Source organism: Orycteropus afer, unplaced genomic scaffold (assembly GCF_000298275.1).
Source record: "Orycteropus afer afer isolate SDZICR_OR568_19922 unplaced genomic scaffold, OryAfe1.0 scaffold00726, whole genome shotgun sequence".
In the NCBI taxonomy this organism is placed as follows: Eukaryota; Metazoa; Chordata; class Mammalia; order Tubulidentata; family Orycteropodidae; genus Orycteropus; species Orycteropus afer.
Window position 1 is genome coordinate 381,953 of NW_006922313.1, and position 13,096 is coordinate 395,048.

At 61.0% G+C, this 13,096-nt stretch overlaps 2 protein-coding genes across 2 annotated transcripts in view; one reads left to right on the top strand and one right to left on the bottom strand.

Annotated features, from left to right (window-relative positions):
* Nucleotides 1-239: 239 nt before the first annotated feature.
* RPL28 (ribosomal protein L28) lies at nucleotides 240-2,351 on the top strand. Its single transcript, XM_007957273.2, has 4 exons — nucleotides 240-320; nucleotides 421-544; nucleotides 2,005-2,123; nucleotides 2,262-2,351. The coding sequence occupies exons 1-4, from the start codon at nucleotides 240-242 to the stop codon at nucleotides 2,349-2,351; spliced, it is 414 nt and encodes a 137-aa protein (XP_007955464.1).
* Nucleotides 2,352-8,766: 6,415 nt separating this feature from the next.
* UBE2S (ubiquitin conjugating enzyme E2 S) overlaps nucleotides 8,767-13,096 on the bottom strand; it is a 9,338-nt gene continuing 5,008 nt past the window's right edge. Inside the window, exons 2-6 of the mRNA XM_042783195.1 lie at nucleotides 12,568-12,906; nucleotides 12,354-12,427; nucleotides 11,874-12,021; nucleotides 10,669-10,859; nucleotides 8,767-9,045 (exon numbers count right to left, since the gene is read on the bottom strand). Of these exons, the coding sequence (XP_042639129.1) occupies nucleotides 8,767-9,045; nucleotides 10,669-10,859; nucleotides 11,874-12,021; nucleotides 12,354-12,427; nucleotides 12,568-12,906 (1,031 nt within the window). The remainder of the gene's footprint in view (nucleotides 9,046-10,668; nucleotides 10,860-11,873; nucleotides 12,022-12,353; nucleotides 12,428-12,567; nucleotides 12,907-13,096) is intronic.

Sequence of the window (13,096 nt, forward strand, 5' to 3'; positions counted from 1 at the left end):
CAGCCGCGCCGCCAGAATCGCTGTGGATTCTCACGGTCCCCATACCCGCACCACGCTCCGTAGTTAGTCTCGGCCGTCTGAGTTCGGCGCCGCCGCCTGAGGTCACGCAGGCCCGCCTGCCACAGTTCGTGGTCGCGGTCTGAGCTTCGGGGCTCCCACATTCATCCAGGTTCTCCATCACCCGGGGACGGCCTCCGTTTGAGATCGCTCACGTGTCTCGTTTCCTCGTAGCCGCAGCCATGTCGGCGCATCTGCAGTGGATGGTCGTGCGGAATTGCTCCAGTTTCCTGATCAAGAGGAACAAGCAGACGTACAGCACCGTGAGTGGGGCCCGGGGCTGACGGAGGAGGGCTTGGAGCCCGAAATGACCCGAGGAAGGACTCCCGGCGCCCCCTCTCACCGTCCCCACTGCCTTTGCAGGAGCCCAATAACCTGAAAGCCCGCAACTCTTTCCGCTACAACGGGCTGATTCACCGCAAGACGGTGGGCGTGGAGCCTGCAGCCGACGGCAAAGGGGTGGTGGTGGTCCTGAAGCGGAGGTCCGGTGAGCATCGGGCCGCGGGAGTGACCCGTCCCGGGGACAGGGTGCGGGCCCGTCAGAGGCCTGGGCGCTGGTGGGTCCTGAATTGCGCGCGGTGGTGGGGTGCAGTGGCGCGTGATGCTTTCAGGTTAGCGCCTGTGCGCCCCCCGGTGGGGTGGAGGGCTCACCGCCCGGAGCCTGGGGCACGACGCAGCTGGGTCGGAACCGAGCGCTTTGCGTGCGTGGGCTCCGAGGACCCGGCCTGAGCGCCTCCTTCCCAGGCTGACTCAGGCCCAGACGGGTCTCCCCGAGTGGGAGGGCTGCCAGGCAGGCTTCCCCGGGGCTGTGCGGAGTTGAGTCACCGGGGGCCCCGGCTGCGCGTTGGCAGCCCACCGGGAAGGCATCCTGTGCCGCGCTGTCCAGCCTCTGGCTGGCGCCCGGTGACGGTTCTCAGGGCGCTGGCCCCGCTGCCACAGTGCAGGCCACGGCTCTTCCCCGCTGTTCCTGCTGTGGTCAGCTCCTGAACCTCGGGGTGAAGGCGCAGCTTTCCGGGTGTATAAGTCACTGGGCTACTGTAGGGTGAATGGGGGTCTGCTCCGGGGCCTGGTGGCACAACAGTTCAGCGCTCGGCTGCTAACCAAAAGGTTGGTGGTTCGAACCCACCAGTGGCTCTGAAGAAACACCTGCCGGTCCGCACCTGTGCAGGTGACGGCCTAGAAAGCCCCTGGGGCAGTTCTGCTCTTAATGGGGGGGGTCACAGGACTTGAAGGACCTAAGCAATCTGTCACACAGCCGCGGGGCGGCGGGCGGGGCCTGTGCTCTGGAGGGACATGTCTGCCCCGGAGCACAGGGCCGGCTGGCTTCTTGTTGTGAGCCGGAGTCCGTGCCTGTGTGCGTGGCAGGGTCACCGCCACGGCGTCTTTGATTCTCAGCAGAGCCGCGGGGGGGCCTCTTGCTGCCGCCCAGTCCCCTCCCTGTCAGCCTGGCTGCTGTGCCCTGCAGTCAGTCCTCAGAGGTGGTAGCTGAGGCCGGGCGGGACCAGGACAGGAGGGCGGAGCTGCAGCCTTGGGCATTTCTTAGGGATGAGTGGCAGTTTATTTCATGCGCAAGTAGGCAGTTGGGGAGCGCTCACACTAGTGTCAAACGTGTTCCAGAGAGAACTTGGTCGTCACCGCGCATGCCTGCTGCTGCACCTTGTTAGGGCTCCCTGCGCTGGCCAGGCCTGCCCTCCCGCTGAGATGGGGTGTGCGGTCAGGTGGCTTTAGGCTTTGCAGCTGTGCTCAGTGCAGGTGACTTTGGACAAGCGATGCTCACCTCGGTGTTGCCTGCTTCCTCCTGGGTTAGGGTTACTGTGAGGGGGACATGGAGGGGATCCCACTCAAGTAGGTGGAGACAGAGCGGGGCTGTTGGCCGGGCTGAGGAGGGCCACCAAGTCCCCACAGTCCCAGACAGTCCTGCTAACCAGTGGGCGACACTCTTCCTAGGCCAGCGGAAGCCGGCCACCTCCTACGTGCGGACCACCATCAACAAGAACGCCCGGGCTACGCTTAGCAGCATCCGGCATATGATTCGCAAAAACAAGTACCGGCCAGACCTGCGCATGGTCAGTGGGCCAGGGTGCCAGCCAGCGTGTGCGTGCCTGGGGGACGGGTGGGGCGGGGCAGGGCGCCCTTGGCTGGTTGCAGGGAGTCAGTGATAGCGGGAGGGGCCTGTCTGTGCTGAGCCCGCCTCCCGTCCCCAGGCCGCCATCCGCAGAGCCAGCGCCATCCTGCGCAGCCAGAAGCCCCTAATGGTGAAGAGGAAGCGTCCCCGGCCCACCAAGAGCTCCTGAGCGCCTTGCCGCCCAAGCAATAAAGAGAAGTCTGTCCTCTGTCTGAGCCTCCTTCCTGTGCCCCGGGGGCGCGGCCTCTGCGTGATCTGGGACCAGAACCCCTTCCCCCCGGAAGGGTGGTCAGGCTGCCCAGTGGGAGGGGTGGGATAGCTGCTGCGGCCTTGGGAAAAGGGGTTCGTGGTCACAGCTGAGACTCCGAGGCCACCAGATCCCGTGTGGGCGCCGGAGGGCAGCAGCAGAGGGCGGTGTCCCCAGGAGCAGGGGACCCCTGTCGGGTGGGGATTCCTGAGGGAGGTGGGGTCCAGGCTCAGGAGGACTGGGGTGAGGATTAGCATGAGGAAGGGGTGGTGTCAGTGGCGGTCCCCAGAACCAGAATCCCTGCCTTGTGTTCTGGGTGCACAGGCAGCTTCTAAAGGGTTCCTCCGGTGGATATCCAGGCCGGGGACTGTCTGCTTTCCGCAGCCTGCTTGTCTGCACGGATGCTCTAGAGCCACAGCCGTTGGGCACATGGCCCCCAGGGCTGCCACCACGGCCGAGTCGCAGCAGCCACCCTGTCCGGTGGGGGGCCCGCCTTCCCGCAGGGAGCAGGCTGCCCTCTGCCTGCCCGCTGTCACAGCTGGGTAGGGGTTGGCGTGCCCAGGCCTTGTGGAACCCCTGCGAGTGAGGTGTCTGGTACCCTGGCGTCGGTTACACCGAGTGTCTGGGTCTTTGAAGCCGCACTGACAGTGGGGCACCTGAGGGAAAAGCCCCGAGGACGGGCAGCCGGGCTTCAACCTGGGAGCCCAAGACATCTTTGGAGTCTGGCAACACCAGTCCCACCCTTGCCCTGGCTGCCTGTGTCCTTGTCCCTCACCTTGTAACCTGTCCAGGAGACGTGAGCGCCCCTTCTCAACTCTGTCCCCTCCACCCGGCGGAAGCCTTCACCGAGGAGCTCCCGAGGCCGGCTGCCTTCACGCCCAGCTCTCAGCCTATTTACACCTGTACCCGGCGTTCACTCCTGCCTGGGGGATCAGAGTAGACTCATGCACTGAGGGTGGGTGCCTGGGTCTTTCCACCAGTTAACCTGGGTTCCAGTCCAGCAGAGGTGCCTTGGAAAATGCAGGGACTGGCTCCTGGAAGGTCACACTGCGGTTGAGTTCCGATTGATGGCAATGCTTGAGGACAGCAGACCTCCCCCAGAGGGCTTCCAAGGAGGAAACCCAAGGAGGGGCGCCGAGTTGGGTCCGACTGGATGGCACATGACGTCTACGGAAGTAGATTGCCGAGTCTTGCAAAGAGTGCTGGTGGGTTTGAACTGCCAGCCTTCTGGTTAGCAGTCAAGTGCCTTAGGCCCTATGCTACCAGAGCTCCCCTCTGTAGAGATACTGCCTCAGAACCCCAAGGCTGGGACCCTACGGCAGCACGTTTGGGTTTTCAAGGCCGTGACATTTAGGTCTCCAGACATTGCTTCTGAGTGCCTCTGCGGAGGGCCCTGGGATACATCTGTGGAGTGGCCAATTCTCTAAGTACTCCAGTCACCCATGGACCAGCTGTCATCCCCACGTTAAAGAAGGGAAGACAGGTTCAGACAGGGCAAGGGCACCCACATCCTTCTCCTGCATGCCTACCAGGGACTCCCAACTGCTGGGGAGAGGGACCCTGTCCAAAGGCCAGGTGCTTCCTGTACCCCACATCACAGCTCTGGGGCCCTGGGCAATGGGACTCCAGGTCTCCAAGTCAGCCAGCCTCCTGACCTCCACCCCTCCACCACCACCTCACCCAGGTGCCCCACTGACGTGTGGAAAGGGCCCCAGCTGAATAATAAACGTTTGTTATAAATTACTTTCACGCACGGCATTTCGCTATCAGGTGGCTCCCCATGTCTGTAACTACTTGTCTGCTTAATTTTTTTTTTTGAATAGCTGATTGTGTACTGTTAGATGCCATCACGTCGGCTCCGACTCCTAGCAACGCTTGTCCAGCAGAACCAAACACTGCCCCGTTCTGCCCGTCCTTCTGTCTGTGCTGGCCATCAGCCCTCATTGCAGCCACTGGCGACTCATTTTGCTGGGGGTCTTTCCCCCTTTTTCCTGACCCTCTATTTTGTTGTTAGGTGTTGTAGAGTCGCACCCGACTCAGAGACACCCCTCCTTGGGTTTCTGAGGCAGTGTCACTACGGAAGTAGATTGCCCCAACTTCCTTCCAAGGAGGGCTGCTGGGTTTGAACCGCCAGCCTTTTGGTTAGCAGTCAAGTGCCTTAGGCACTGCACTACCAGAGCTCCCACCCTCTACTTTACCTAGTATGATATTCTCCAGGGAATGGTCCCTCCTGACAACATGATCAAAGTAGGTGAGACAAAGTCTGGCCATTCTCACATCTAAGGAGCATTCTGGCTGCACTTCTTCCAACACGTATGTGTTGGTTCTTCTGGCAGATCATGGTACTTTCAGCATTCTTCACCAGCATCCCAACTCAAAAGCATCAACTCTTCTTCAGTCTTCCGTATTCATTGTCCAGCTCTCACATGCATGTTATGTGCCATCAACTCATCTCCAACCTCCTTGGGTTTCCGAGGCAGTATCTCTACAGAAGTAGATTGTCCAACCTTCTGAGAAGTGGTTGGTGGGTTTGAACTGCTAACCTGGTTAGCAGTCAAGTGCCTTAGGCACTATGCCACAAGAACTCCCAAATGCATACGAGGCAACTGAAATGACTATGACTTGTGTCAGGCGCACCCTAAGTCCTCAAAGTAACATATTTGCTGCTTTTGAGCACTTTAAAGAGGGCTTTTGTAGATTTACCCAGTGCAATATGAAGTCTAATTTCTTGACAGGTCTTGATTGTGGATCGAAGTAAAATGAAATCCCTGACAACTTCAGTCTTTTCTCCATTTATTGTGATGCTGCTTATAGGTTCAGATTTTTGTGTTGAGGTGTAATCCATACTGAACGCTGTAGTGTCTGATCATCTTCACATTCAGCAAGCTAGGTTGTGTCATTTGCATATCACAGGTTGTTAATACGCCTTCCTCCAATACTGATGCCACGTTCTTCCTCATATAGCCCACCTTCTCGGATTATTTGCTCAGTTTACACATTGACTAAGTATGGTGAAGGGATACAACCCTGATGCACTCCCTCCCTGATGTTAAACCATGCAGTGTCTCCTTCCTCTGTTTGAATGACAGCCTTCTGGTCTATGTATAAGTTACTCATAAGCACAATTAAGTGTTCTGGAATTGTACTCAATGTCATCCATAATTCGTTACAATCTACACAGTCAAATGCCTTTGCACAGTCAATGAAACACAGATGGACATCTTTGTGGAATTCTCTGCCTTCAGCTGAGATCATCTGACATCAGCAATGATATCCCTTGTTCCACATCCTCTTCTGCATCCGACTGGAATTTTTGGCAGTTCCGTGTCAGTATACTGCTAAAACCATTTGTGGATTAATCTTCAGCAAAATGTTACTTGTGTGTGCTATTAATGATACCGTCTGATAGTTTGCACACTGGTGGAACCACCTTGGAAAGAACAAAAAAAAGGAACCCCTCCCGGCAAGTGGCCCCGGAACCCCCCTCCAAAATTCCTGGCAAAAAAGGGGGGCCCCAACAAAAACGCCCGCCGGTGAAAAAACCCAACCGGGAATCCGGCAAATCCCGGGGGCCTTATTCCACCCTTTAGTGCAGCTTGTAAACTTCCTCCAATTACCACTAGTTCTTGACTTTGTGTCTAATTGGTGATGCATTACATGGTGAAGCTGGCAGCATGAAGAGGTGCACGGGGTGAAGGCTCAGCACCAGCACCCCCGCCCCGGAGATGGCCACCTTATCCTGCCAGCGTTTGCTATGGGATTATCAGCACGAGGGAGTGCAGGTTCTGTTGTGTGACTGCTTAGGGTTAGGCCAGGGGTCCTGAACTAAGGGACCTCCTGCTTCCCAGGGGGCATCTGTGGACATCCTGGGCTGTCACAGTTACTGGCATCTAGTAAGCAGCCAGGGATGTTTCTGAGCGAAAGGCCCCCATGCATACACTGTAGAGCCATCCCTTAGGGGCTCCGAGGCTGGACGTCATCAGGAGGGACCCTGGAGAAGGGCATCATGCTCAGTCACGCGGCGGAGGGTCAGTGAAAAAGAGGAAGCCCCTCAATGAGACGGACCGACACAGCGGCTGCAGCGACGGATTCAAACGCAGCGCCGACCGCGAGGGCGGCACAGGGCCCGGCAGGGGTTCGTTCTGTCGCACCTGGGGGCCGACGGGCCTGGGAACCGACTCGATGGCACCTACTAACCACCATCTTACAGGAGCAGATGCCCGCTCTCGCTCCCGTGGAGTCACTGGGTGGGCCGAGCACTTACCCACTGCGCCACCAGGGCTGCTCCGCTGGCTCATCCGCCAACGTTCATTTCCACGGGGACTCAGTCACATCCCTGGAGAGGCACCTGGCCGCCCTTCACCTGTCCCCACAGACACAGTCCCCACCAGGTGGTTACCAGCACGGCGGCCGCCCTCCTTTTAACTTCCGAGGCTGCCTTCTGTCTCATTAGGTAGGGTTCTGCGCTGCCGTCCAGTTGGCCAACTCACAGCAGCCCAAGGCTGCTCAGTCCCGTGTGGTGCCGTCAGCCCATCTTCAGCTGGGGACTGGGACGTTATGATCCCAAGGGTTTTCAGGGACTGGTCTGCAGAAGTAGGTCTCCAGACCTTTAGTCTTCGCCTTAGTCTGCAGGCACTGCTGCCGGCTGTCCAGCATCCCAGCAACAGGCAAACCTCCGCCGACGGATGGCGGTGGCTGCGCTTACGGGACCTCAGCCCGCAACTGCACCCCGGCCTCTGTCGTGGAGGGTGATTTCTGCCCTTGAACCACGACTGTCCCCTTTACAATGACAGCACTCACTGTGGGTTAGGGCCCATCCTACTTCAGTGTGGTCCCATATTTACTTGTAACATCTTTAAAGACCCTATTTCCAAACGAGGGCAAGTTCACAGGGACCAGGGTTGAGATTTCAGCGTCTTTTTTGGGGACACCATTGAATCTGTAACACCTAGGCAAAAAAATCCAAACCCAGTGTGGTGGAGTCAATTCTGACTCGCAGCACTCCTAGAGGACTGAGTGGAACTGCCCCAGAGGGTTTCCAAAGCTGTCAGTCTTCACAGAAAACCCAAACCACACCCACTGCCATGGAGTCCATTCCAACTCGCAGCTCCCCTAGAGAACAGAATGGAACTGCCCACAGGGTCTCCAAGGCTGCCAATCTTCACAGAAGCAAAGCCCAAACCACACCCACTGCTGTGGAGTCCATTCCGACCCACAGCGCCCCTAGAGGACAGAGTGGAACTGCCACAGGGTCTCCAAGGCTGTCAGTCTTCACAGAAGTGGGACTACTGCACTTTCTCCCGTACCACAAATGGTGTGTTCAAGCTGCCCACATTTCCATTAGCTGCTGAACATTTAACCACTGCGCCACTACAGCTCCTTCCAAGGGGTCCACTGACTGGGAAAGATCTCCAGTCCTGCAGCTGTAATCTTGTGGGATGCAAGCACCCCTGGTGTTCACACCTGTAGTCATCCTTCCCAGATGTTCACTGTGACCCACTGTTCAGAACACTGCAGGCGAAAACGTGAAGTAACACGAGGAACATGTGACTTACATCAGACCCTGCCATAACCCGGGGACTCTGTGTCATGGACACCACTCCTGTCCTGTCATCAAGCCCTTATGAGCCAAGGTTTAATCAAGGTGGGCCTACCTCATCAGGTGAGCCCTTAAAAGGTCAGGGCCCTTCTTTCAGATTCAAAGCTCTGGAGTGACCATGGAGGGCTAAGTCCGTGGGAAGACCTCCCGGCCCTTGGGAAGAGATGAGACCAGCCCTGGCCCACGAAGTCCTATAACCACAAGAAAATGTAATCTACCAGCAGCCACACAGACCCTGACGGATGTCTCATGAGCTCAGCCCCACCCAGGTCTGACCAGGAACTGAGTGGGCGCTGTGACATCACGGAGACACAGCGGAGCCCAGGCTTTCATAGCCACGTGGGAAAACCCAACAGTGTGCCAGAGCTGGGGGCGGCCTCAGACAACGGACAGAGCCTCGCTCAGCACAGGACCAGAGGCAGAGGACACCAGCTCCTCACACAAGGCCACCCGCCACCCTGCACAGGAAGGGGCACGGTGCCACCGTGCCCATCTCAGACGGAGGCAGTGGGCACCTGGCCCCCAGCTGTGGCTGCCCCCCCATCCCACTTTAGACAGGAAACCTGACTCCAGCTGTAGTGGGGCCAGGGGCCTCGAACCTTAAACAGCTGCTTTTCCAACTTTATTTAGAAAAACAAGTCCAGGCCCGGGTGCCCCCCACGCCCCCCACCATAATTTAAATAACTTAGACGGAGCAGAGGGACGGGTCGGGGTGCGGGAGGGGGTGGGGAGGGTCCACTACAGCCGCCGCAGGGCCCGCTTCTTGTCCGTCTTTTTCTTCGCCGCCAGCTTCTTCTCACGTTCGCCCGCGTGCTTCTTGGCCATGGGCCCATCCGCCCCGCCGGGGCCCCCGGGGGCCGAGGGCTCGGCAGCGGCCGTGGCTGGGGCGCCGCCGTGGATCTCGGTGAGCAGGCGTGCGCGGGCCGCGTACTCCTCGTAGTCCTCCAGGAGCAGGCGGCCCGCCTCCTCGTTGAGCGCAGACTCGGGGTTGGGGTGAATCAGCAGGCACTTGATGGTCTGCGGGCAGAGGCCGGGCCATTGGAGGCGGCTCCCCAGGGTCCCCCGCTGCCCAGCCACCCCACCGCAGCTCTATGCAGGGGCCTCCCCAGGCCTCTGCACACGCCCGTGGCATGTCCCCACCAGAGCCTACGTGTGAGCACCATGCCTTCTCCAGCACCCAGAACAGCTGCCCGTTTGGGCCAGGCCTCAGAGCCCCTTGCTGGTGACCCAAGGGAAAGTAAGGCCTGCCTCTCGGCGAGGGAGCCGGCCCGGGCCTGGCTGGAGTCCCGTAGGGTTTCTGACTTGCTCTATGCAGCTCAAGGTGCCTGACCACACAGCCCTTCAGGGCCCTGGAGTAGGAAAGGAGGTTTGGGGGAGGACGGACTCATTCCAGGGTCGGGGTAATCTGGAGCCTCGCTGCTGGTGTACTTGACCCCAATGCACCCTCATCTTTCCACAAAGTTACCACGAAGTCAAATTCGTCACTGGCTGTAACAAGGGTTCCAAATCTACAGCCACAAGGCTGCGGGCCCGGACACAAGGGTCAGCTGCCGGCCCAGGCTGCGGGCCCGCTCCACGTCCACCCTCAGCCTCTCAGTGCTGGGGCACAACTGGGGAAGCCTCTGCACAGAGCCCCCCCCTCCCAGCTTTCCTTCTGGAGGGGCCCCAGGATGCCCCCTAACGTCGCTAAGCAGGCAGCGTGCCACCCTGGCTCGTGCGGCGGGGCCGGCCAGCTAGGCGCGGGGCGGTGGCGATAGCACCTGGCTCAGGGAACAGGGGCGCCCCGCCTCCCGTCCCGCCCCAGGGGCTCCCCACACCTGTTGTTACTCTCTGGACTCGCCTCAATGTCTGCTCTCCCCGCCCGGCTTCCACGGTACCCCGGGGGGGGGGGGTCACATGGCAGAGGCGACGCGTCGGGTCTGTTTCCTTTGCAGCTCATCAGCTCCCTGCACCCTGACTACAGGAGCCCCCACCTCCGGGTCCTCCCAACCCCCTCAGCCATCGGCTGGGGCTCATTAGACTTTCAGCCTTTTGCTCCTTCTAAAGCTGAGGGTTGGGCAAGGAGAGGCGGCAGGCGACAACACTCTCAGCGGGGGCCGTCCGGGGTGCTGTCAGCCGGGGTTTCTCACTGAGGCCAGACCACTGTGGAGGGGTGTGAGTGTGGGGGTGCACTGCGCGCCGCGGGGAACGGCATCCCTGCCCTCAACACACACTGCATGCCACCTCCCCGCCCCCAGAGCCAGACCGAAGCAACGAAAACTGTCTCCTGGGAGTGGGCAAAACTGCCCCTGGTTGCCCCCACCCCCCGGTCTGTGAGAACCTTCCAGAACTACACGGCAGTGACGGTGGCACCAACCACTGACCTGCCAACGCGCTGCACGCAACCTCTGTCCCCAATCATAACACCCCCCAGGTCACCCCTAACCAGCCAGGACTTCCACCCATTCAGAAACCTGGCCCCAGATATGGGGTCAGTTCCACAGAATGCTGGCGCCCTGGGCCCAGGACTGCACCCTGCCGAGTTTTCCAGAAAAGCTGGAACCCTGGAATTCTATGTGGAAATGCCCAAGTACCTCAAACTTTGTTTTAAAAGTAACAAAAAGCGTCGTGGTCCCGAGGCTGGGCCGCCAGGCCACTCACCAGCAGCACGTGGCGGATGCCCAGCTCCGCCGTCCAGTCCCTCTTGAGCACGTTGACGCAGATCTCGCCGTTGGCGCCCACGTTGGGGTGGAAGATCTTGGTCAGGAAGTAGCCCTTGGGAGGGGAGGCAGGAAAGTCCTTCCCCAGCAGGAGCTTCATACGGAACAGACCCCCGGCATAGGGGGTCCCCTCTGGTGCGGAGAGAGGGGGCTGGTCAGAAGGCCCAGGACTCCCAAACCCCAAAGCCCGGGCTTCCTGTGCGCAGGCTGCGGGTGGCCACCCTGCCTCCTCCACAGATGGTGCAGACGTGAGAGCAGGTCAGGGGGCCGCCTGCCTCCCCGAGAGCTGGCCCCCACCCGCAGCCACCGCCAAGCCCAGTCTGCCCCGCTCCCCTCCCGTGCAATCACTCCAGCCCTAGCCGCTCCCAGGGGACCACGACCAGCGCTCCCTTGTCTTCCTGGGGAACGTCTCCCGGGCAGATCACCCCACACTTCCCTCAGCTCCACTGTGTGCCCCCTCAGCCAACTGTCCTCAGGCCGCCGCTCCGACCCACCAGAGGCACCTGGCCTGACCTCCTCCCAGACCCGGCCCTGCCACCTGGGTGCCAGGAGCTTCTGCTTCCTGTCCCCCGCTCCGGCCCACTCTCCCCTCCGCAGGGCTTCACCCCACTGCTGCTTCAAGCCCACCAAGGGCTTCCTCCTGAAGACCTTCCCCAGGCCCACGAGGCCCTGAACACCTGAACCGCAATGCTTCAAGCTGGCCCCACACAACAGGGACCGCGGGGTCTGCCTCCAGGTCTTGGCAGGGGGCACTCCACCTGTCCGTTCCCCCACTGTCACCGCACCACGTGCTCACCTGGGCCACCACTTTCTGGAAATCCAGGTAAGAGGGGGAACCCCTGGGTATGATCACCCTGTGTCCCCACTGTCCCCGACACACAAGCAGCACGGAGCAGCTGGAGGCCCTTGCGGGCGCTGTCCTCACGGCCCGAGACCCCCTCCCCCACCCACTTAAAACCCACCTGTGCACAGCGTCTTGGAGACCCCTCCGCCTGGCCCCAGAGCCAGGCCCCCATCACCTGCTCTCCCACACCCAAGAATTTCTGCACTACTTCCCGTGTCCCGTGCGCTGTCCTGCCCCCCACACCGTGAGCGCTGCAGGTGCCCGACCTGGCCAGCGCCGCGAGCCCAGCGTGTCACACTCACCAGGGCCCTCGATGGTGACCTGCAGGTCGGTGAGGTCCTCCTCGTTGGGAAAGACCTTGATGCCATCCGGAGGGTCGGCGGTCAGCGTGGTGACCTCCTTGTACACGAGCCGGATGATGTGGGGGGGAAGGTTCTCCACGTTGGAGTTCTGGGCACGGACGGGAGAACGGGTTAAGGGGCCGGCGCACCACTCCGTGGTCCTCGGGCTCCCAGACTCCCACCCAGGATGCTATAGGACCCCTGCCCCACGCTGACCTCCAGCAGAAATGGGGGCGGACCTCGTAGAGGCCTTCTAGATGGTTCCATCTTCCCAGAAACCCTAAAGTCCTCTGTAGTCCTGCACGGACCCCCAACGGCTTCAGGTAGGCCTGAGGCCTGCCCTGGCCCCTTTCCCCACATAACTTTGGTAGAGCTATTCGCGAAACCCCGCCTCGGGCCTGGAGACGACGGCGGAGCCGCCTTGTTCCCCCTGACACCCACCTGCAGGGCCCCCAGGCGCCCGCAGCCCTCCCCGAGGCACAGCCGGGCCTTCCGCTCCCGGGCGGCCCAGGTCCCTGCCCCGCCTCCAGAAAGCGCCTGAGGCCCATCACAGGCCCAGGGCCCCGCAGGTGGGCCTCAAATCCTTCCGGGAACCCTGCCACCTCCTCCCCGGCAGTCCCAACCGCCCCTCCGAGGCCTGCAAACCCGCGCTCACCATGCCTGCGGCCGGCCGGGGGCGGGTCCCCCCGGCCCCCTTCCTGCGCTCCTCGGGCCGCCGGCCGGGGCGGGGGGCCCAACAGCAGCCGCTGCGGCCCTGGCGAGGACCCGGGGGCCTCGCTCCGCTCCCCGCTTCCTCGGATGTCCAACGAGCACCGCGCCCACCGTTGCTCTCGCCCCGGCTGCCCGGTCGCACTAAGCCGGCCGCGCGCGCAGCAAAGCCCTTTTATAGCAGCGCGCTGCGCGTCCCCCGCGTTCCCGCAGCGTCGCGCCTCGACTCGTGACGTCAGCGCGCAAGGGCTGCGGCGTTCGACCCTCTCACAGCCCCCTCTACGAACTGCGGACCGAGGTGAGAGGAGTTGGGGAGGGAGACGAGCGGGAGGCCAGCCAATGGCGGTGCGCAGGGGTCAGGTAGGAGACCCTGGCGAATGGAGGGACTGAAAGGGCAGAGAAGAGTAGCAGGCGACGTGAGTGGCGACGCGGCTGCTGATTGGGCCATTTGAATGAGACGCCGCCACGGCTTGGAG